Source organism: Plectropomus leopardus, chromosome 18 (genome assembly GCF_008729295.1).
Source record: "Plectropomus leopardus isolate mb chromosome 18, YSFRI_Pleo_2.0, whole genome shotgun sequence".
NCBI lineage: Eukaryota > Metazoa > Chordata > Actinopteri > Perciformes > Serranidae > Plectropomus > Plectropomus leopardus.
Window position 1 is genome coordinate 4,624,020 of NC_056480.1, and position 23,533 is coordinate 4,647,552.

Below are 23,533 nucleotides of genomic sequence, written 5' to 3' on the forward strand. Positions count from 1 at the left end.
CATCAAATGAAGAAACAAATCACAATTTTTTTGCCACTTTTTACTGCCAAATTATAAATGGCGCTTTGTAGATCTGTTGTATTAAAGCAGGCATGTCCAAACACTGGCCTGGGGGCCAATTGTGGCCCTTTGAACTAATTTTGAATGGTCCTTGGCTTGACTTTTAACATATATTTTATATGTGGCCAACCACATGATATTGGTTAATCAAGCAAAATCACCATGCATTTTTTTTTTCGCCTTATAATTGCAGGACGATCACACAGCTTGTAGACATGCATCAGGTATCAACTATACAGGCTGTTTTCATAAACAGACAATAAACAGTTACATTTCCTGTTCGGTAGCGAAAAGTTGACAGGAGGACTGCTGCAAAGTGGAATACTTTTATTTTTTTGTACTGAACAACGAAAAAGTTGCGTTTGTCTTATTTGTATGGGATTATTTTTTTAAAAAAAATACCGATTTGATCCAAGAAGTAGCCAGCCCCAAGGTATTTTTTGTACCTAAATCATTCCAAAAAAATTGGACACCCCTGTATTAAAGCAATATCCCACTTGTGGTCGTATTGCTGTTCTTCATACCAGCACAGCTGTGATTATGTTCTGCACTCAGTCCTACAACCAAATCCCAGCCGGCCTGATATTCATTACAGCACCACCTGAAGTGTGATCTTGCTTTAATACCTCACTGTGCAGGACTCACTGAGGACATTAAAAACACCAGTGACCTGCTATGATGATAATGGCAATGACTCTGGAAACACTAAAATATCTAGTAACTTTGATTATTTTTTATTATTTTGCGTTTTTTGCAGGTCAGTCGTATCACCCTGTTGCAATGAATTAAGTCAGTGTTGGTGCATTCATAGCTGCAACTGCAAATAAAGTTTAAAGGTCCCGTGTGTAACATTTATGGCAATTAATTGGTGTTTTAGTTGAGACGAGTCCAGTCTGCACCATGTTCAAATATTAATCTTCCTCCAGAAACACAGACTTCAACTTTAAAGTGGAGGACCAGAAGTTTACATTTTAGACAGTTAACTTTTAAAACTGCAACTGCACATTACAATAGTTAACAGTTTCTGATACTTAAAAGCTGTAAAAACCTCAGCAGCATGTGTCCTGCACAGTGTTAAACTTGAAAAAGTGTAAAAACTTAATTAGAATATGATATCATTATATCACCTTAAGATCTCTAAATTTAGCAGTATAATATTTGGAAATGTGTGTATCTTAAAATACTTAAATTATGACACAAAAATGAACAATATAGACCTCCAAATCTGCTCTCTCTATATCTCTGCACCATTATCGTATTGCATATTTCTTTATATATCCTTTGCACTTTGTAATGTTGTTTAAATAAGTGCTATACAAATAAAGCTTCTTAATTAATTATTATTATTATTATTATTATTATTATTATTATTATAGCAGCCAGGGAATTACTTTAACAGCAAATTTTAACTTTTAACTAAATATAACCACTAAAAAATAATCTGCAGCCTTTGTAGAATACAGTTTCATGTATTTAGTATCATGCAGTACAAATGTACTCAGTGGTTGAATATATTTAGTTCAAGAACAAGTAAGATCAGCACAGAGGGTGTATATATAAAACATATCATTTATTTATCAAAACTGAAAAAGGAAAAATTCACAGTGAATGATGGATCACCCCTCTGCATAAATGAGGCCCGACAGATCGAAGCTACGTCAACTACATTCCAGATCTGCATTGTGCTAACTTTGGAAAGACTGTTTATCCCAAAATAATATCATTTTAATCTATGTGATAAAGTTTAATAAAAATTGGATTCTGGAAAAAAAAAACAACAAAAAAAAAAAACAGCAATCATAGTCAGGACAAAAAAAAGAGGAATTTCACCAAAACACTTTCATCAACAAACTAATGCTCTGGTTCAAAGAGACCAGCCAGACCAGTAGTTAGAAAAAAGAACACAGTACGTGCAGCTTAAAATAATAATAATAATAATACTAAAAACAAACTGAAGTGCAACACTGATTTTAACTCATAATAAAAATACTGTTTTAAATTAATTCTAAATACGGCAGGGACATATTTTTCAGAATGTAGCTGAATATTCAGGAGGAAACAAAAAATGCAAAAGCTGCACTGACAAATAATGATTATTTGTTTGAAAGTAAATTGTCGGTGTGTCAGAATTTTTATTTTAATTTTGTCATTAAACTTAAATGTTTAGGATATTTAACTGAGCGAAGTTTGGCTAAAATAAAAGACAGAAAAATACTAGTGTGATTGGTTTTGATTTGCGCATTAGCTGTGAGGAGCAGCTGTATAAATGTCTTTATCGGGGCCAGGCAGAGGCGCAGGTAGAATTTATCCTTTTTACGCTGCATTTCTTTGAGATATATCAGAATCATGAGGAAAAATTTAGTGTAACAGCGACTTAAAGGATGAAGTTTCATGTCAACAAATCCCACATAAACGCCAAAACCAGCAGTGTGTTAGTTCATCTCTCTACTTTCTTTTCCTACAGCTCAATAATTTTCTAAAAAAATATACAATAGTTTTTAAGCACACTTTACTCGAGGAGAAAATGGTGCATTTTTAGGGACTATTTTCAGTTGCAAACAAATACACCTTTGATGCTCTAGTGAGTATTTCCAGCAGCAGGAGCATAAGGACTCATTAAACTACGCTAGTCCATGTTTATTATCATGAGAAAGACCCAGTGCAACAGTGTGGCTCATTAATGTCTCTTTAATAGTTTGTGGACAATAATGGAGAACTGCAGGGATTAAGGTTTTTGGGTTTTTTTCGTTTGTAAATTAGCGATGCTGGTTTTCTTAAACATAAACCAACAGGATTTTTAAATTGGTATTGACTATTACAAAATAAGCTGTGGCAAAAAAAATAAGTTTATAATGTTTAGATGTTGCGTTCGGCAAGATAATCGTAACAAATGAACTACTTTTATGATTTTTTTTAAAGTCTAAATGCAATCACGAGAAGTAAAATCTAGCATTCGGCTATAAACTAACTACACCACAGAGATATGATTTCATCGTCGCCACCAAACGCCTGTAAAGCCGTGTTCGGTGTGATGCTTCAGGCAAGTGGGAATTAAGGCTTTCTAAGACTTTTTTTTTTTTTTTTTTACTGCTACTCAGAATTAAATGTGAGACCAATTTTACAAAACTAAAACGAAAACAAAAAAACCCCAAATATTCACATGTATTATTTAGGTATGGGGATAATTTTTCCCAAATATTTAATGCAATAGAAAACATGACTTTATGGTGACGGTAACACAATAAGCATTCTGTAAATTATTATTTTAAGATTTTGCTAATTATAAAATCTTACGTCTCTGCATTTTGAAGACTTCGGAAATATTGATTTGAGACAATTTAATAGCAATTAAGACCTTATTTTTATATTATTTTATATATTTTCAACTTCATGGGTGGGGTATTTACTGGCGTACTTTATGGAGAAACACAAAATTTGAAAGTCTCTTACTCTTGTGTTAACCACAGACCTTATTTCAGGCATCAAAATAACAATCCATTAAAAACACATGGACTTTAAGACCAGGAAGTGCTAAAATATTAACTCATTTCCGTGTTTTAGGACTCATTGCTGGGAAACAGAGGCATAAGATTTATTTATAAGAACTCAAAGTACCAATTCATCTGTAGTTTTGGTCATGGGATTTGTTGACAAGAACAATATAGAATTTTGCCGGCTTTATCCTTCAAATATTTATGTATAAGCCTTATCATCATTCAAACCAGAAGCTATCTGAAAACTATTCAGTGATCCTGCAGCGGACATAAATAAAAATAGCAACTTACTTTATTATAAACCTGAAAATAGAAATATTTTTAGAGGGAAAACAACGAGGAAACATTTAAAATATGTCAGTGTCCACTGTCACTTCTGCAGTCCACATGTCGTTAACAATTAAGTACAAACCACCACACAGCTCACTTATTCAATGCACACCAGAAACTGCAAGTAAAACAATCCTCTCAAAATTCCTTTTGTTCAAAACCACCTCTACCCATGCTCAAAAGTGGGAGAAAAAAACGCAATTGAAATATAAAAATGTAAACAAACCGGCGGTGCGTTAAAGTCCTCGCCAGTCAACCGTCTGTGAAAACAAAACTCCCCGTTTGTACCATGTGTCCGGCTGCTCAGTTCATGATATCAGGCACTGGTTTCTTAACTAAACCACACAAACAAAAGTTTAAAATGCGGGATATTATAACAAGAAAAACGTTTTTTAGCTCTGTGTTCAGAACAGTATAAATCTGCGTGGTTCAGATTACTTTAACCATAAAAAAGGGAGAGAAGACGGCCAATGTCTCTCCGCTTAGAAAAAAATGACAGCTGTATTCTCTGGTGCACACGGCAGAAGACGGGACTCCATGATTTTCCAAAAAAACAAAAAAAACCCCATCCTGATTAAACAGCTTCCTTTCAAATGTTAGGTTGCAATTATTTTATTTTAGTCTATAACAGAAACACGTATGTTGTCTTGCTTAAATGTAATCTAGTGAGGTACCAGAATCATCGTGTTCCCCGTCCTCAAAAGCCACAAATGGCTGTGCAGATCACATCTTCCCTCTTCTTACAAGCTAGCAGACAAAGCGCTCCTTAGAAACGCTTATTTTCAAGAAACCTCTCCCAGAATCCGTTTGAGATGAGGAAGAATCTTGCGTTAAAGCAAGAGTTCAAAGGTGAGAGGTCACTCAGAGTCTGATAGCACAATGATTTCATCGGGGTCACACTGGGTGGCCACGTTGACCTGGAAACACAAACAATGGCACGATTAGATTTTCATGATCTGCACACCTCAAAAAAAATTCTGTTATTCTAGGAATGTAACTGTGATCGACGTTTTTAAACATCACTACGATTGTCTATGAATTCCCGTCTCTCTCTGTGTGCACCCACCTTGTTTTTCTTGGGAGGCGGAGTCGAGTGCGAGCTGCTGACCATTTCATGGGTTGGAGTGTCTGCTCGGGTTGACTCTACGGGCTGCGGAGAACTGCAGCTGTAAACACCCATATCCAGAGGGATGTCAGCCTCACTGCGGAGGAGCAATGGGTGAGATGGAGCATTGAAATAAATCCAGAGAGGAGCAAAGAGGCAGAGGAAAAAGAAAACATAGAGAATGATTAAAAAACTTCTCTAATAAATGAATCCAGAGCAAAGTATTATTACTAATATAAGTGTACAAGGGCTTACGTCTGAGCCTGGGCCTAAAACAGAACATCAGAAGTGGCATCTTCAACTGGATTTGCAATTTCTTAACTATGAAATTTCAGACTATGGATGATAACGATGAATCAACAAGTGATTAATCAGTCATTAAGAATTTAACCGAACACGTGATTAATCGACAGGATATGCAAAGCTGTCAAAGTTTGTGCAGTATGTTGCTGTGAGCTCTGATGGAGGAAAAAAGGCGATTGGTTTTGTTTGAAATAAGCAACATTTTTCAGTCAATTAATTGTTGATTTTACTAATAATACTAATTTTACTAATAACTTATTAAGGAAAGTGCTTATAATTTGCAACCCTAGTTCAGACTGATTCAAACAAACTTTATTTCAAGTACGAGTACACTCTCACAGGCCAAGTTTAATGGTTCCAGTGAAAATAAGAAGAGTGTAAAAACTCCATAAATTGGTGTTAGTAAATCAAAAAATACAGATGTGTGCATGTCAGTAAATTGTTGAGTGTTTTGCTCTTGAATAAGTAGCAGTTGGTTAGTTGCAGTTCACTAAAATATCATATAAGTACTTTTGGAAAAACGATGACTACGCATGTTCGTCATAAACCACTTTTCCATGACTAGTAAGTACAAAGTAGTACAAAGTTAAGTTTACATAAGTTGAAAAAAATCTGATATCTGCTGGCTACACCAAAACCCTTAAAATACAGTCAATTTAACATTGCCAATATACCAACACCTGAAAACTGAGTCCACTAAAATAGACTGATACCTACTCTGAGTGAATTAAGTTTATGTTTGTTAATTTTATTACTAATATAACCCCCACAATATCTAATAGATTTATCATGGTTCCCACAGCTTAAGGCAAGTTAGATTTAAGACTGTTAAATGTTACCAGGAATGAAATTTAAGACAAATTTTACAGTAACCAAAATTTTTTTTTTTCAGTTTTCAGTCCAGCAAAAAAAATAGACCAGGATAGATTCTCCTTTGATTTTTTAAAATTAAATAAATAAAAAATAATTAATTTTACATTAATTTAAATGAATATTTTTTCATTAATATTAATATTAAAAATAATATGTATAAATAATTGTTTTTAAAAAGTAGATGCTACCATTTATTTAAAGATTTTACGATGCAACGTTAGTTGATACTTGCCGTGCCGAGCATTTTTAAGACTTCTGAAAAACTGACTTTTAATACCAATTAAGGCCTTATTTTTATATTAATAAATTCATCGACTCCCTAAGACTTTTTAAGGACCTGGGGAACCCTGTTGATGTCATATCTTTTCTCGATGTCGTGCAGCCCTAATCTTTTTCAAATCGCCTTACAGTACCTGTCATGGATGAGGATGTGCTTTGTATTTCGGGACTTCTCTGGTGAAGTGTCCTCCCTCTTCCTCTTCTGACTCCTCGTGGCTCTGATGCTGGGCGGCGGCGACGTGCCGGTGGTAGCATGCGTGTCAAGATTTTCTATAATGACCACTGGCGACAGGGGCAGAGACACCCCATTGGCTGCTGCCGGAGTGGTGAGGTCCTCAGTGACTATACTGGTGCTGACCAGCACGACTGAAACTTGATTTGAGGAATCCACGTGCTCCTCTAATCCTGCATGGTTACCATTAGACAACGCTGTCTGGTCATCAGTCTGCATGGGCTCTGATTGGCTGGGGCTCTGTCGAGGGGAGGGGACGTCAGACAGCGGAGAGATCTGGGACTTGGTTTCGTTCGAGAGCGGACTGAATCCACTTGTGACGGGCTCCTCGTCCTCATCTTTCCCGCTTTCTTCCTCCCCTGCGGAAACGCTTCTTGACAACTGATCCAGCTGGTCCTCCTTGTTGACATCATCACTTGCTGGTTCCGCTTCATTCCCGTCATCTTCCTCGTTGTCGTCCTCGTCTATAGAAAGAGTGAAATTCAATGCACTGAAATCTTTTCTCATCATCTCTCACTCAGAATTTTAACGATTAAGTGAAGTGGAAAGAAAAAAGTTTTTTGCTTTAATTTATCATTACGTCAAGGTTAGAAATTAACCTTTTTGTCCACCTGTCGCTGTGAAGTGAAGAGAAGAGTTGAAAATCTACCAGCCACTCAGTAGATTACCGGGTGGAAAATAATAAAAATGACAAAAAGCCTAGAATGACACCCAGAAAAATTACAATTAATGTTTTCATGTTATGAAGGCTGGGAAATCGAAAATTGCGGTCTGAATAGGTTTCAATGGTTTCAGTTTTTTTTTTTGCAGTATGAATGTTACAATTTTGTCCACCCGTTCTTTCTAAGACTTTTGTAGGCGCTAAGCTGGAAATTCCAGGATTTAACAAAAATACACAATCTTGCCAAAATTTCTGCCGCATGCATGAACACAAACAAAATTAACAAAAAATGAAGAATGACAAGCGTGTAAAATGCGCCTAAAAGTCCTTCAGGGTTAATAATATCTGTCTCCCAGTCGAGCTGCATTTAATGACATAAATCACGTTTTACTGCAGACCTGGCTCGATAAGTTGCCTGTTGAATGAATCTCTCTGCTCTAACCTAGTCCATCCTGCTGAGTGCTGGCCTGGATCTCTTCCTCGATGTCCGGGTCTGATGATTCATCGTCTTCATCGTCATCCTCCTCCTCCTCTTCTTCTTCCTCTGCTATCCCGTTGACCTTTTTTTTCTCCTCTTCATTTTCTGACTTGTTGGCCTGAAAATAAGATGTGTGAGGGTCAGACACAAATAGACAGAGAAAGGGGAAGTCAAGGTTAAAAAAGGAAACAAACGGGAAAAAGAGGCTGCTTTAAGGAGCAAACCAACGTTTGTACAAACTTTATCCATATGGCGTTAGTATCATACACAAATAAGAAACCAACAGCATGTGAATCAGTAAAAGAGGACGCCTGTGATGACTGTCCTTCCCCAGACGCTCTCACCTCTTTCTGCTTGTCTCTCTCCAGCCGTTTGGCCCTCTCCTGGTCCTCATTGTCCTCTTGTTCGATGGAGAATTTGGAGATGACCTCATCCAGACGGGACAGAGCCACTTCTCTGTTCGACCGAAGCTTCCTCAGCAGTGAGGAGTCTGTCAGAGCCGGGTCTGTGGCTACAAGGCGAAGGAGAAGAAAGAGGAGCAATTAGGTAAAAAAAAAAACGAACAGAGGAACAAGCAAGGACACAAAATAGAGGGGTCAATCAATGAGCGTTAGATACGTAAGCTTCAAGCACACAATAGCAATGCAACATGGGAGCTTCACGCTCGTTACTGCTTTTATTAAGAGCTTTAAAATTTATAAACGTGGTCGATTTTTATACAGTACAAATCACGTCAAATCACGTCATCATTCAAACACTATGCACATAATTCTTTTTAGTGCAAACCAAATTAAAGTTTTTTTAGTGATGTCTTCACAGCACATTTGTGTTGATAACTCAATACATTCTGTAATGTCCGTCTGTCACAGCAGACAGAAGAAATAACGTCCCTGCCCGAAGCATTACCAGGCTTGTAGGGGTCAGTAAGCCACGAGCCGAAATTGTACACGAGGTCCAGGTGACGTCTCTCCTGCAGGCTGCTCCCGGTCTCCCTGAAAGCCTCCTTGGCGATCTGGTTCAGCCTATTTCGACTCAGGCCCAGATTGTGGCGCTCACTGGCACGCAGCACCTGCTGGAGGATGTCTTGGTAATCCGGAGGGTTCCTGTGAGCTTCAGGGCTGTTGATGAAACGCTCGATCTGACAGGAGGAAGGGACAGAGGACACTGGATCAGGAGTAGATACACCCACCAAATCACACAGCTCCCTCACAGTCCAAAGCCCGACACCTGACGCATTGTTATATCACCGTTTTCTCATACAACAGCTTTTAACTATTACATTTGGCACACCACGCTTTCATGCGCTATTTGATGTAAATTTATAGTAGTCAAAATCTGCTCATACTAACAATAACACTGTTAATACAAGATCGAGGTTAGCTGTAATGATTTTACACCCAAGGACCAACAAAGTAGATGTCAGGGAGCCGGGGATAGCCTCAAGATATACCCGAGAGGGTACGAGGTCAGTGCTAAGGGTGCCACGAGCACTCATACTTTGGTACCAAGTCGATGCCAAAAATTCCAAAAACTCTATGTTCCTTGCTTTTTTCATGTTTTTAATACGTTTCACTGACCACAAAACCTCATTAACCCACACTGTACCATGCAAGTACCTTGCATTCAAGGCGGATCATCGGGCGTTAATAACAAAATTTTAATGTTTTTGCTACTATTTTAATTACCAGAACTCTAAAACCGTTTAAGCAAGCAAAAAACAGCTCACCCTCCTGTTGATCTCAGGATAACGAGTCCCACTGTAGCGGATCCTCTGCTCGATGACTCGGCCTGTTAGTGTGTTGCAGCTCTTCAGTTCACACAGCTTTTCATAAATCTTCATCATCTGGAGGAGAAGAAGAACGCAGAAAATGACTAGCTGTCACACAACATCATGTAATTGTATTTATTTATTTATTTTACAGTTTTCAGAGGCGTTTATGATCAGTGGAGCCCGACGCTGCATCACACTACAGCCTGACCTTGCGTTTGAGCTTGTGTTCCTGGATGTATAAAGATTCCTCATTTTCCAGGTCGTCTAAACTCAGCTCGGCCTGCTGCAGGCGGCGGATCTCGTCGTTGTACACCTTTAACAGGTTCTCCAGGTACGCTATCTGAAAAAAATTGAGAACAGCTATGAGTCAGGTGTGTTTGCCTACAAGAACGGCTGCTGATAAGTTTATGTGTATAAACCTGTGCCTGTAGTCTAAGGTGTGTGTAAGGAATGAAAGGAAAAAGGCTGCAGAAGAATAAGTTATGAATGGCTAATGGGCTTCTAAACTAACAAGTAAAAACAGGTAACATTACACATTAGCAAGGTACTATTAGCATTATTGCATTAGATTAAACTGATGAAAATCTGATTATAATGCTTTTATGCGGCCATAAAAAAAATCCATCATAAGCCCATTTACTGCAGTGAGCTGACTGAAATAAGAACATACTTATACTTACAAACTACTACCCTAATTTAAAGATGACTTTAACCTTTCCTTAAGCCTTATTATCCACCCAATTATGATTTTTTTCATTAACTCTATTATTTTTGCATACAAGGATTATTTGCTCTACAAATAACATTTTTCTTTTTTATTATATTTTATTTATTTATTTCATTTAAATCGTTATTGTGTACATTTGTTACATTAACATGTTTATTTTTTGCCTTTATTATGACAGGACGGCTTCAGAGTGAAAGGGGGACAGAGAGGGAATGATATGCAGCAAAGGGCCACGGGTTGGAATCGAACCTTTAGCCGTTGCAGCGAGGACATAACCTTTGTATTTGAGGTGCCTGCTTCACCAATTCAGCTACTGGGCGCCCCAAAAATAACATTTTTAACTATTAGAATCAACAGCTGAATTATTTAAAGGTCATTATCAGCCACACCTGTCTGGCCTAGCAGTGTTTGACACTAACCTGTTTCCTGGATGCCCTCTTTGCCTTCCTCTCTGCCTGCTGTTCCTCCTCATTATTGCTCTCCTGCAGCCCTGAGGTGGAAGGTTGCTCATCCTCCGCGGTGGGTTTCGCCCGTTCCTCTTTGTCATCAGTCTTAACTTTAGTCTTGTCTTCTCCTTTGACCATAACAGAGGTAAACTGGGAAGAGCTTGATGTTGAGGTAGAAGACCCAGGATCAACCTTGGTGAGGCTCAGCCTCTTCTTGGCCGCATGCTGCCTGAGTGCAGTGCACAGTTCATTTATGAAGACAAAGGTTTTGGAACGGTTGGCCTGAGCATGAGTCAAACAGCGTCCCAAGGTGTTCCTGAACTCCACGGATGAGAGATAGTCAGGGCAGGCCTTGGTATGCTTGGTTTTGAGGAAGGTTAAGACCTCGGGGCAGTCCTGGGTGAGAGGGGAGCAGTGCGCCACAAACTTGGAGGAAGTGGAAAAGAAAACATGAAGGATGAGGAGGCATGGTGACAGAGGAGGGACACAGGGAAAGAAAAAGTAAGTGCACATACAGCAACAGGTTTTTCCAGTTCACACCCAGTTCCAATGTAATGTCAATATAATTCAGACACTTTGGTAAATAATTATGATGGATGTTTGGTTATGGTCAAAAATTTTATGGAGTAAGGTGCTGGGTACAAAGATCAATGCACTGAACAGTGAGAAGGAATCAGCACACTGGAATAAGATAAAGCAGTCAGTTTGTGCCTCTTAATGTATGCTCACCTCGATGAACAACCTCTGATTCTCTGCCTGCAGAACGTGCATCTCCTTCTTCGCTGAGGCAAAAGGTGACTGGGTAATGTGGGTCGGGGCAGACTGCTGAGCTCTGAGTGACAAGACATTTTTGGCTCGATGCTGAGAGGGCGAGGTGGTGGCAGAACAGGAGGGTTGAGGACTCTCCTCTTCATCATCATCATCAAGGACTATGATCTTATCCGTCATTGAGGCGGAAGCCACCGCCATCCGAAATGCTGGTAATTTCTGCTGTTAGGAAACACAACGGGATGTCAAACAAGCCGTAGGAAATTGAAGATCAAGAAATATGAATGTGTGTGTCTGATGGGATGAGAGGGATGTGGTAGATTTAATAACAGTAATAACAGCAATCTGCCATCCCTCCAGGACCTGAACACTTCCCGGACCCTGGGGCAGGCAGTAAAGACAGTGGATGACCTCTTCCAGCCCAGACACAGGGTCTTTGCCACACCCGCCTTCTGGCAGCAGGCTGCGGTCCATCAGGACCAAAAACTCACGCCACAAAAACAATTTCTTCCTGACTGCAGTCAAGGCTGCTCCAAAGAGGCTGAGTCATGCTCTTGACCCCATGCGAGATTGGGGTATGTCACACGCGCACTGTACCTGGAGCTGCGATGTTGGTGTGTTACAGCTGACAGCTCTAGGGATAAAGGGACAGTGTCTGTTCAGGTGCTCTTTGGGTGTGCCTTTTTTTTAGCCTCCTTAGGTGTGCTCTGCCTGACAAAACTTTTAGGTTCACTCAAATTGATGGATGCAGATTTACAAGAGTGTTTACATTAAGAAAGCATTTATTTATGGTAGGAATGTCCCAATCGGCTCGGTATCGGACCCGTTCAACACATTTTTCATTGATCCTTTGTTTACGTCCGCCGTCACAGAAGTGTCGTAAACCCAGAGTACAATTTGAGTCAGATATTCATGTTTTAGTATAATGCTTTTACTCCCATAAGTAGGAACTGATTTTTTTTTTCATTTTCAACTTTAGCTGACACACCACTTTAAGTGGAACTGATTTTTTTTTTTTTAGTGAACTAATTTGACTTGAATGCTGTAATAAGCAGAATTGTGACTGATTTTTATTTGTTGTGACTGGGAACGAAGTTTAGCTATAACACCTTTGAAGTGGAATTGTGATTAAATTACTCATTTATAGCGTTCTGTGCTTTTATATTAATACTGCACTAAGTGGAGAAATTATAAAGAAATTTTACTTCTTTTACTTTATTATTTTTATAAAACTAAGATAAAAAAACTTACTAACTGTTTGGATATAGATATTTCTTCATGTTTTGAGCTGCAGAGCTGTTAAACGGTCAAACATACACACTGGACTGGTTTTAATAACTTTAACATTACTTTAAGTGTGCATTGTGCAGCTGTATTATTCAGGGAAATACAAGTGTCAGATCAGGACTAGGTATCCACAGATACTCAATATCAGATTACTTGGATCGGGGCAAAACAACTTGATCTAGACATCCCAAATATTACAGACTTTTTCGTTCCACAATAGTGTGATAGCTATTGAACCTTTCAGCAACTGCAGACCAATTTTCACTGCCCATGTGTTGTACCCCAATTGTGTGATGTAATTTGAAACCCTGACCTCACTTAAGACCCCCCCTTGGCTGCAGTGGGCCTCTTCAACAAGGCCTGGGACCCCCACTGATATGGACCCTTATATCCCACCCCCAACAGATGCTGTTCATGTGTGTCATGTTAACGAACACCTCTTATCTTTGCACACTGTGCACATATATACTCTGCAGATAGGTTCTGCACATCCCCTGCTTGATATTTTTACGCACTGTGTGCAGAACTGTGCATATTATTCTGAAACAGCTACATTATATTTGTTATGTTATAGTAGTTTTTAAACGTGTCTTTGCATTTTACTACATTTTTGCTATTCTATATTTAAGTTCTTGGGTGTCACTTTGACTTATATATATTTGTATGAATATGAATATGATTACAGTATATGCAATGTATGCAGCCAATTACCAAAGCAAATAGGTTGTAAGTGAAAAACTACACTTTTTGAATTTTGAGCACTGATGACTATATATGATCATGTGACTGCTGGTGACTGTCAGATAAATAAGGTGGAGTAAAAAGAAAAATATTGGATTTGTGAATGAAAGTGTAAAGTAGAATATAGCAAAGTATATATAGAGTATAAGTAGAAAATGTGCTGAGTAACAGTACTGCCAATGCCCTAAACCAAGAGTTCCTATACATCCTACACAAGTTACACCCTGTATTAACACATAGTAATTCACTGGCAAGCAAAGAGGCCATTTATCATTAGCGTTACATAATTTAAGAAAACTACGACTGTCAACAATAAGTGAAACTAAAAAGCGACGTGAGATAAGCTTGATGGCACAGTACATTACAGATGGCGGATTAAATCAAAGCTATGATCATTAAATAAACTTCCCAACTCACACTTACCGATCTCTTGTTTACGAGCCGTTTGACGTGAAGATTAAAGAGGATAATATCCACCACGCTGTATTAAAATGTTATGTGTGCCTAAGCTAACGTTAGCATTAGCTAGCTAGTTAGCATTGTGACCAAGTAAGTGAGCTAAGTGAGAAAACAGCGAGGCAGAAACGCCCGCATGTTGTCGTTGTTTTTTATGGCTTAGTTTAAATTAAAAACAAATCCGCGACACCATTTAAAACATCATTTCAGATCCCACCGACTTTCTGTTTACCAAAACAAGCTCGTTAACTTCGCTTCTGCCGTTGACCACGGATGTATTAAGGAGTCTTTGTCGAAAGTGTACCCGCTCAACCAGGCAAGTGAGCACCGACGCTTCTGATTGGTTAAGAGATGCTTCACGGTCAGTAATGTCGTTAGCCATTGGGTGATTTTCTCCCGTTGGGCAGCGTTTTATAAGTGCTGATATACAGTACAACAGCACTGGGACTTTTAACTCTTCATGTATCACTCCGCTTTACGGCTGTTACAAACTGTTAATTAGGCCTACATTAACGGTCGGTAGTTATCTGCCCTTATTGCAGACTGCTCTGTGTGTCCCTCTTGAGTTGCCATATGGCAGGAAACAAAAAAAAAAGTTGTGGGGGGAACTTCCTCTCTTTCTGGGCCTCATTGCATGTGTGGGTGTTTTGGTTAAGGAAAACAAAAGGACAGAATCAGAGCTGTTAGACCGTCTTTTGTGGTGTTTATTGATTTATTAGTTGCCCAGTTAGGCGAACCCAGGACGCTTGGTTACTATGGTGGCAGCGGTGTTCTTCAACAAGCCTGTGAGGACTTTTCTGTGGACGTTTGGAGCAGTTTCAGCGCCGTTTCAGCGCCTTTGTTTTTAGCTTAGCTGCTTCAGCATAGCTAGCTGGCTAACCTCTGCATGGTGCTTCAAGACAAATGTGGTGCTGAGACGAGGACCCTTTTAAACCGGTCATGGGGATATTTGACAGGGACTCTAAGGCAGGTAAGGATCCTTCCTACTCGCCTCGGTAAGTCAAGAGACACACAAAATACAACAGTCAGCTACAGTTAACAGACTTACTTCACTGGAAACACAGATTATTTTACTTTATACCAAGAAGCTGTCCTGCTTATTATCATGTGTGATTTCATGCAAAAGTTTTGTGTTTTGCAGCAGCGTTCACTTCCAGTGATTGCTGAACTATTTGTGTTGGCTGAGCGAGTGCACTAGAATAGCTCTAACCCTCTTAAAGAGCCAATAACCCTCATAAAGGGCTCTGGGCTCTGCCAAAAAAAACATTAGATGACCAAAGAATCATAATTTGGATATCAAATATACTGAAAATTAAATAAATTAATTAGAAAAAACTTATGACAGCTATTTTGCATTTGAAAATAATGTCATGCATGTCAAATACGTCAAAACAATTTTTATTTCTATATTTAAAAAATAGCACATTGAAGGTTTTTTTTGTAATATCTGACAGCTTTTCATAGTTTGCCTACATTTAATAATTACTTAATTACTATTTAACAATAAAGACATAAATCAAGAATATCGGACAAGGACGTAGGACTAAGTAATTGTCTTATATGTAGTATTTCATTACTTTGTATAATGTCTGTTTATTCAGGCTCTAACATATTTTCCGTCAGGAATTACTCCAGAACAAAACGTTCACCATGTAGTTTTATTCTGAAAAGGACTACGGAAGTCACTCTTTCTCAACAATGCTATCTTGAATTTGCTTGGTATGATTATCAGAGTGTAGTAACTACTTTTGTTAATACTCCTAAATGTTACAGTCTGATCATTCTTAATGTTGTTTTTTTATGTATTAACATTTTTTTCCCTACTGACTTGACAATTAATATAAAACACCACAAAGAGTCTGTAGAAACACTTCTATATACGCTACTTAAATCTAGGAAGGTACATTTTCTTTTTCCTGAAAGAAAAAGTACTGCATGTGTGTATTTTAAAGTTATTTTCAGACAACATGGCATACCAGCATGTTTGATGAATATTCATAAACAGGAAGACTGGAGGCAGGATGTTGTAAGAAATGTGTTTATTTCACTTCAAATACCTATTAAATTCTGACACACACTTTGAATTGTCCCTTCAGTAGAACTATGTGATCTGTTTGTACCATTTCCTTCACATATAACTTAAATTTTGCATTAACCCAGGCTTTTTAGAGCATCATTCCTACCCACACCAGATCGGAGTACTACTAATAAAACGCAAGAGAAACAAAAAGCTTGACAAACTGATTTTTTCATCCCAAATTTAAGAATTTAGAAAACTGCTCTAAGGAAGATATTACAGAGCCTTTGCAGCAACTAACAACATTTACAAAAAGTATTTCATTCCAAATGAAATAACTTTGCCACATTTGTAACACCATTCATGCCACAACCATGTCCACTATTGTTGTCTGAAATGTGCATGTTATTGTTTGTATGTATTGTTGTTTACATGTATGTTTTTTAACCAACCTGTGAAGCTGATGTCAAATTTACAAATTAATTTGATGGTCAAATCCACTTACAGGTATGACAAAATAGTCAGAATACATGCATATTATATTCTCTGTATTTACATTAGTTAGGATTCAATTTGTGGGTTAAGAGAGTCCTTGATCATTTAAAAAAAAGTTTTTTAGCTATATATTTTCTTAAAGACGTACAAAAAAAACAAATACACACTTACACACACACACACACACACACACACACACACACACTCAGGCTCATCTCCAATCCTTTCAGCATAGCAGTTTTTGGCCATTAAACATTCTCAGGAACTATTATCATGTCTTTCTACATTGTATGGAAGCATTAACATAAACACATTAGGATCTCAAAATTCCTCCAAGTTTCTGACACTTTTCCAGTGTTCGTGACAAGATACAGCATGCAAACAAGCAGAGGTCAATATCTTAGAACAGCTATGTCGCTTGAAGGTGACTAGTTAAAGAAATATCACAACATATGTTAAGACACAAAGCCTTTTCAGAAAATTGTCGCCAAAACCTTAGCAGAACGGTGTAAAAAAAAAAAAAAAAAAAAAACTGGTGCAAGCAAGCTTCTCTGGATCTGTAAAAAAAAAAATTAAATAAAAGTAGTTTCCACAAACTGACCACTTTGCTAGCTTTAAAAAAATGACATAACTCTCTGAACAGGGGAATCATCATTACTGAACCCCATCCAAGATTTCAACACAGACAGGTTTGCAGGTTCAGTATTTAACTTCCAAAGCAGTTCACTTCATTCTTCTTTACTTGTCTTTCTATAAGAGGAAGAAATGAAAAATAATTATTCAGGAGATATGCAAAACACCCCGGAGCATCTCCAGGGTCATGAAACAGAAGTGCACAAGTAGTACCTTTATGTAAACACATTCAGAATTATAAATGTTGTGTATCAGTATATAAAAAAAGTAACATTACCTTATCTTGTTGACCAGCATCATCTGAGCCTATATACAGTGAAATACAACACAAAAGGCACAGAAATTAAAACAAATAATAATATGTTTTCTTTAATAGCATAAGTGTTCAAGGCACATCATTCAATTAAATTTGGTCCAGGTAATATCAGTATGTTTTTTTAAGTCTGTTATTATATGCAAATGGTAAAATGGTCATCGTCTGTGCAGTTTTAAATTAATAAATGGGCACAGACAATGTAAAGTAAACAAAAGAACACACAAAATTATTATTACTTTTAGTATTCAGAGCATTTTTCTGGATTCTTACCTGAGCTGGTGAAGGTCCAAGAAACAAATTTGATAAGACCATAGAGCACAAGTGCTACACCAACCATTGCCATTGAGTCCTCAATGGAGGGAGTACTGAACCCTGTAAAGACAGAATAAAAAAAAACATTAAAAATAAACATCTTTCCATGTAAGTTTGATTTCAAAGATTTTAAGACATTTTAAAACATTTTAAGAAAAAAAATCTCTGTCTTGTCTATAACCTCAGAACTAGAACTAGATAAATGTCTTAAACAACAAACGTATCCCACATTACCGATGACACTGAGGGTCGCGCTGGCCCGCTGTGTGCCTCCAACATGGACGGCCACACAGGTGACCTCCCCTCCTTTGCCCAGGTCCAGATTAGTTGTGTCGAGCTCCAGTCGGGAGCTCTGGCTGTATGTTCCATCCCAGGCCTGCCTGTGGCCCGTTACGCTGCCCGATCCCAGAGGCCTGGTCTTCCCATCTGCGCCTTTAAACTCCCAGCTCAGTTCCAGGGAGAGGGGGGCAAAGCCAGACGCCTCACACTGGACGGTCAAAGTCTGGCCGGGGACAGCGAGAGGCAGAGGGGACGGGTGGATGGACAGGGATGGGGGTTCTGGGTAGAGGAGGAAAAGAATAGAGGGAAAAAAAGAAAAGACTGTAAGAAAAAGTCAACACGTTCAGAACCCAATTATGATCCAAACACAGAAAAAAAATTTCTACCCTAAATGACCTCATTAATCATACTTTTTTTTTTTCCTGTCCATTCCAATATACGAGGAATCTCAACACAGAAATCGTGAAAATGATGATAAGTAGTCTTAACAGACCTTTTTTCAACAAAATAATGTGAGTGACTATTTATTTTTTCATGAATAGCTGATTCACTGCAATAATATAGAGTGATGCTTTAAAACAAATTACATATATATAGATTTTCATTTCTGTCAGTGTGACTCAAAATATCCTCAATTTCTAAAGTATTTCCAGATAACAGAATGTGGAAAACCTCCAGGGAAGAATATTTTGTGGACATAATCACTTAGATGCATTGTAAGATGGTTGTATAATTAGAAAATTAAGTCAGAACAGTATTTCCCCATTTCAAATGTATTTCCCCGGTTACGTTTTCTCTACTACAATGCACATTTTTGAAAAAAATCCAAACTAAAAGCTTTAAGTCTTTCATACGATATTTTGACATGTATAAGTAATATTAGTTCTCTTGTTTACTTTGTTTTAACACAAATGATGTACTTTGAAAATAAGATTTATAGGCTGAAACATGCCTCGATATGCCTCCTTTCCTCATATTCGGCCATGCTTGTTAAAAAAGGGGGAATGGCTCCACTGCAGTCAACTTTAGGTGATGTGAAACACTCTGATTGGCTTATAGACATCATCACATATGGATGGAGTCGGATGACGATTATCACTGATTTAGACATCCTAGAAAAGGTATGTCAGTTGGAATGAACAGGGCATCTGAATGGGTTAATAATAATGATAATCTGGTTCCAAATTAAATCTGGGAGCCTACTATGTGCTATAACGTAGTAATTGTGTATTTCAGTGTTGTTTGACAGCAATTACCGAAAAATAGGGGCTAAATGTGACTGTGGGTGAATGCCAAATTCCCCCGACTTGAGCAGAGGTCCAGTGTTAGATAATGGATTTTAAAGCATGTGGTTTGTCTTAAAACATTTTCCCTCACCTACAATTTCAAGCTCCATGGACACCTGAGCCACGAGGTACGGCAGATACACCGTACAAATATACATCCCAGAGTGACGCACTTTAGCCTCCTGCAGGATCAGAGACGCATTTCCTTTTGCGTGCAAACTCTCAATGTCCAGCGTGGCCCCTTCCTCTTGCGTATCAGCCAGGCGGTCCGTCTTGCCGTCGTAGGCCAGAACTAATCGCCCGTCGCCTCTAAACTGGTAGCGCCACTCTACGGCAAAACCCGACCCAGATAGAGGCGAGGACGGGTCAGCCCAGAAGCCGCAGTCCAGCAGCACTGGTTCCCCCAGTCTGGACTTCACCGAGACGGTTTTACTGGTCACACTCAGGATCACTGGAGACAGATAGAGAGGAGGAGAGTCACATATGACGAGGTAAACTTTTTTAAACTTTTGATTATCTTCATTATAGATCTCTGAATAGTAGCAGTCATGTTGTGGGTGAATCATCTTTTGGTCGTCTGTGTCATAAATCATTACCATCGTGCTCTTTGGTTGCTGTAGGCGCACGCATGATGGTGGAAACGGCCAGCTCTTCGTTGAGGCCCAGAGTGGCAGTTGAAAACCAGTCAGCTTGCAGGTATATGGGGCTTAGGGCGGAGTCTGTGAGGGGAGCGACCCATTTGAGGGTGGAGGGCTGCGGCAGGAAGGGGTTAATCTCACACTGGGGCTTGTTTACAGAGCCTCTGGGAGGGTTCAGGGAGCGGTGGCACAGAGTGGCAGCCGGGTCTGAGGACAGAGGAGCCGGGGGGGGGCGTGAAATCATTGTTATGGTATAAGTAGATCATGGATGCTCGTTTTACTTATAAGTGAAAGAACTGGAATGAAAGCTTGATCCAATGATGAAGATGGTGGAAAGATCAATATTATGTCTGCTTAAGATGATTTGAATAACTGAAATTATATTATTTTTCTTATGGCTGACAAATTCAAGGCTGAAATTAATGAAGAAATGAGGCAAAAGAACCTCACTATAATGCAATATTAAACAGAGAGACATTTAATAAATGACTATAACAATTCTAAATTAGTAAATAGGCAGAAAAAAACAACTATGAAGAAAGTAAAGCATAAGCACAGATAGAGACATTTGAACCACTGTTCACATCTCAGTGATTCCAATAATTAAGTTTAAAAAATGCTAATTCAGTCTAGTTTGGAGACTACAAAAACAGAATTGGTGATTGCAAACTTTAAGAATCTGGATAAAATCACTGAGTCTAAATTAAAATTTAAAAACACACCAAAAGGTCTCCAGAAATGTCAGCTACACTAATGAATTTTAGACATGTTAAACACCATTCAGCTGTATTCGCTGCTCAGGTATTTATGCACTCTGATTGTGATTTTCTTTTCTGTATTTATTTTACTGTGCAACAAGCTGGTCTCAGGCAGGTGTGGCTACACTTAAACCACGAACCCCTTTATACCAACAAAACCTGGAAATTCTTGATTAAAAGTCAAGAAGCTTTCAAAATTGTACTATTGTTCAAAAATATAACTTATTGACCTTTAACAAGTTTCTTTGTTTGGCAAATATGTGCCTGTCATATAAATTAATTGCCACTTATACAATGTGTTTCATTCTGCAGGGAGAAGACTGGAGGCAGGGACAATCACTCACAATTCAGTTTATACATATATATGTGTTTGTGTGTATGTGTGTGTGTGTGTGTGTGTGTGTCTGTGTGTGTGTGTGAACTACAACTTGTACACACAGAGAGCACAATGCACACTCACTCTCAAACACACATCTAGATAAATGTGCGTTTACACATCCTGTTTAGTGTGTCACTTTACACTAACCGGTAACAAAGTAGACCCTGTCGGGGTTGATGTCAGATGGAGTCCGTTGGGGCTCTGCGGCGTGGCTGTGTGCGTCTGTTCTGATGTGAAGCAGAGATTTTTCCTGGCTCGTAGCTGCAGTTAAACCTCCTCCTCGACCTGCTTTCTCCTGCACAAACCAGCACTCCAACACTGGACAGCTGCTGCTGCAGGCTTTAGACAATAGATTTTACAGGAAATAAACAATGAATTTGAAAAAAACATTGTGAACTGGAGCATAGTAGTATTATTCTGATATTATAGCCCATTGCATGTTATATTCTTCAGTAGCAACTCTACTAATATTTATCAATTAATCTTATTTTTGTGTGCCCATTATCCTTTGGAAACATATGACTGAATTAATTGACTCTAGTTACAATAATTAATGTCATAGGAAATACAAATTACATAAGGAATTATGGCAAGCAGTGAGGCATTGCAGGAATTAAACCCTGACAGACAAAAAAATGAAAGTAAAACTTTGATTCTCCTCAGGGAGAAAATAAATTGTGATGACTGAAGTACTTTTTAGTCTTACTTTCATTATTATCCTCCTGCTTTTTCGATGTCAGTGTTTGTACTTTAAATACTGACAAAATGGGCAGTAAATTGTAGGTATAAAAGGTATTAAAAAAAAGTACACGCTATGTTCTCATTTAAGTTTTCTATGTCTGCATTCTAATGTTTATATTTGTTTTTTGGATTTATTTCTCGTCGTTTCCACAGTATCGGTACAGTTTCGGCCACGAGGGTGCGCCACTTTATTTGAGCTACACACCAAACTCCCTTTAGAAATCCACCGTAATTTAGTTGGATCTTATCTAAACGAATAGCGTACAATGTATAGTAGATTACTTTAGACATTATATGATGTGACTGGATCTTGTGTTAAATTCGGCGTGTATGTTTTACGATTAATTACTTATTAACAATATTTAATAGCCTGAAATCTTGAGCTACATTTGAACTCGCTCTGCACACTGTGAGCCTCAACTGTCAAATTATAATACTTAGTCATCCGTTTTGTTATGATTGGATTTTTCTGAAATTACCAATGACTCCCGAATAATTTTATATACAAAATAACTTAATTAATACTTTCAACGTTTGCTGCAAATGACTGATATGCGCACTAATATCAAGTATTTACACGAAACAACCAGCATCCGGGCTACAAGTAGCCTGCACTGCATATGCATTAATGTAGACGGTGTCTTGTACTATACCAGCAGTAGAGCAACAATGTCGACATACACTTTTCAAAATCGACAAAAACCTCACCTTTAATGTAGCAAATAACAGCAACCAGGGACAATTTGTAGATTGTAGAGAAGTTCGTCATGACTGTAGAGTCTTCACTCTTTGCTGCTGCAACAAGCGACAGTCGAAATAAGGTTGTAGGTTTTCCCCTTCAACTCCGGGTTCATAATAGTTTCACTTTCACGTACGAGTCCGTCAAGTCAGCCAGAAAAAAAGAAAACAAGTTCCGGTCATGCTTCCAAAATAAATGTAACTCAGTAAAAGTCGAGTGACCTCAAATGTAAAGTTATATTCGGAAATAAAATTGTCTGTAAAACTCAGAGAAAAGCGTTTTACCAGAAACTGATGGCAACACCATAGACTGTCTATGGAAAACGCTGAAACAGTTTAAACTTTGCATCGAGACGTTCTGCAGCTCTACAGGTAGATGTCGCCCTCCTCCACACAATAATCCAGCGAGAGTTTGCCTGAGCGTGTCCCACTTCCTTTATGTGTCCTTCCTTGGTCCATTAAACTGCAAAAACTGTCATTCAACTGAGATTTACCATCACCACGCTGGTTTAGAGCGTTTGCACAACTTTTTTCAATGTGCATCTGAACTGCTCTAATTTGGAAAAGGGACATTAGTGAAAAGCAAGTGGACATGTGAGGATGAAAACTTTCAGGAGTGAAATCCAGTCTGCGAGAATAGAGGTCAGAAAAGGTCATGAGAAACAGTGAACAGTCTTGAATGTAGAGTAGAGTCACACACATACCACCTCTATTTTTATCTACCACGTAGGGACTGCTCTTTTTTTATTAGAATAGGGAGGTAGCTGCGGTCTGATTTTTTTTTTTAAATAAATATGTCATGACCCTCCTCAGTGCAATAAATATTTTTCTGTGAGCCTCGCTGAGTGACAAGGGGGAAATGCACAACAATCCTTTCAAATTCTGACTGTAATGTTAAATTAAAAATCTGTAATATTGACATTGAAAGAG

General features: G+C 38.4%; 3 protein-coding genes across 4 annotated transcripts in view; all 3 read right to left on the reverse strand.

Moving 5' to 3' along the window:
* Positions 1 to 1,611: 1,611 nt before the first annotated feature.
* Positions 1,612 to 14,304, reverse strand: daxx (death-domain associated protein). Of its 2 annotated transcripts, none has more exons than XM_042506250.1 (11): positions 13,979 to 14,304; positions 11,489 to 11,746; positions 10,733 to 11,185; positions 9,795 to 9,926; positions 9,542 to 9,658; positions 8,722 to 8,953; positions 8,160 to 8,326; positions 7,780 to 7,933; positions 6,579 to 7,140; positions 4,951 to 5,086; positions 1,612 to 4,801 (listed from the first exon to the last, which is right to left on the reverse strand). In XM_042506250.1, the coding sequence occupies exons 2-11, from the start codon at positions 11,726 to 11,728 to the stop codon at positions 4,742 to 4,744; spliced, it is 2,253 nt and encodes a 750-aa protein (XP_042362184.1). In that variant the 5' UTR covers positions 11,729 to 11,746; positions 13,979 to 14,304; the 3' UTR covers positions 1,612 to 4,741. The 2 variants fall into 2 exon arrangements, with proteins under 2 accessions (XP_042362184.1, XP_042362183.1); XM_042506249.1 differs by having other exon boundaries at positions 11,489 to 11,749.
* A 2,747-nt stretch (positions 14,305 to 17,051) lies between these two features.
* Positions 17,052 to 22,719, reverse strand: tapbp.1 (TAP binding protein (tapasin), tandem duplicate 1). The gene is made up of 8 exons (XM_042507116.1): positions 22,574 to 22,719; positions 21,272 to 21,463; positions 19,946 to 20,194; positions 19,441 to 19,800; positions 18,019 to 18,342; positions 17,743 to 17,844; positions 17,434 to 17,462; positions 17,052 to 17,273 (listed from the first exon to the last, which is right to left on the reverse strand). The coding sequence occupies exons 1-8, from the start codon at positions 22,632 to 22,634 to the stop codon at positions 17,262 to 17,264; spliced, it is 1,329 nt and encodes a 442-aa protein (XP_042363050.1). The 5' UTR covers positions 22,635 to 22,719; the 3' UTR covers positions 17,052 to 17,261.
* Positions 22,720 to 22,969: 250 nt separating this feature from the next.
* psmb8a (proteasome 20S subunit beta 8A) overlaps positions 22,970 to 23,533 on the reverse strand; it is a 2,547-nt gene continuing 1,983 nt past the window's right edge. The window contains exon 4 of the mRNA XM_042507013.1: positions 22,970 to 23,156. Coding sequence (XP_042362947.1) covers positions 22,970 to 23,156 — 187 coding nt within the window. The remainder of the gene's footprint in view (positions 23,157 to 23,533) is intronic.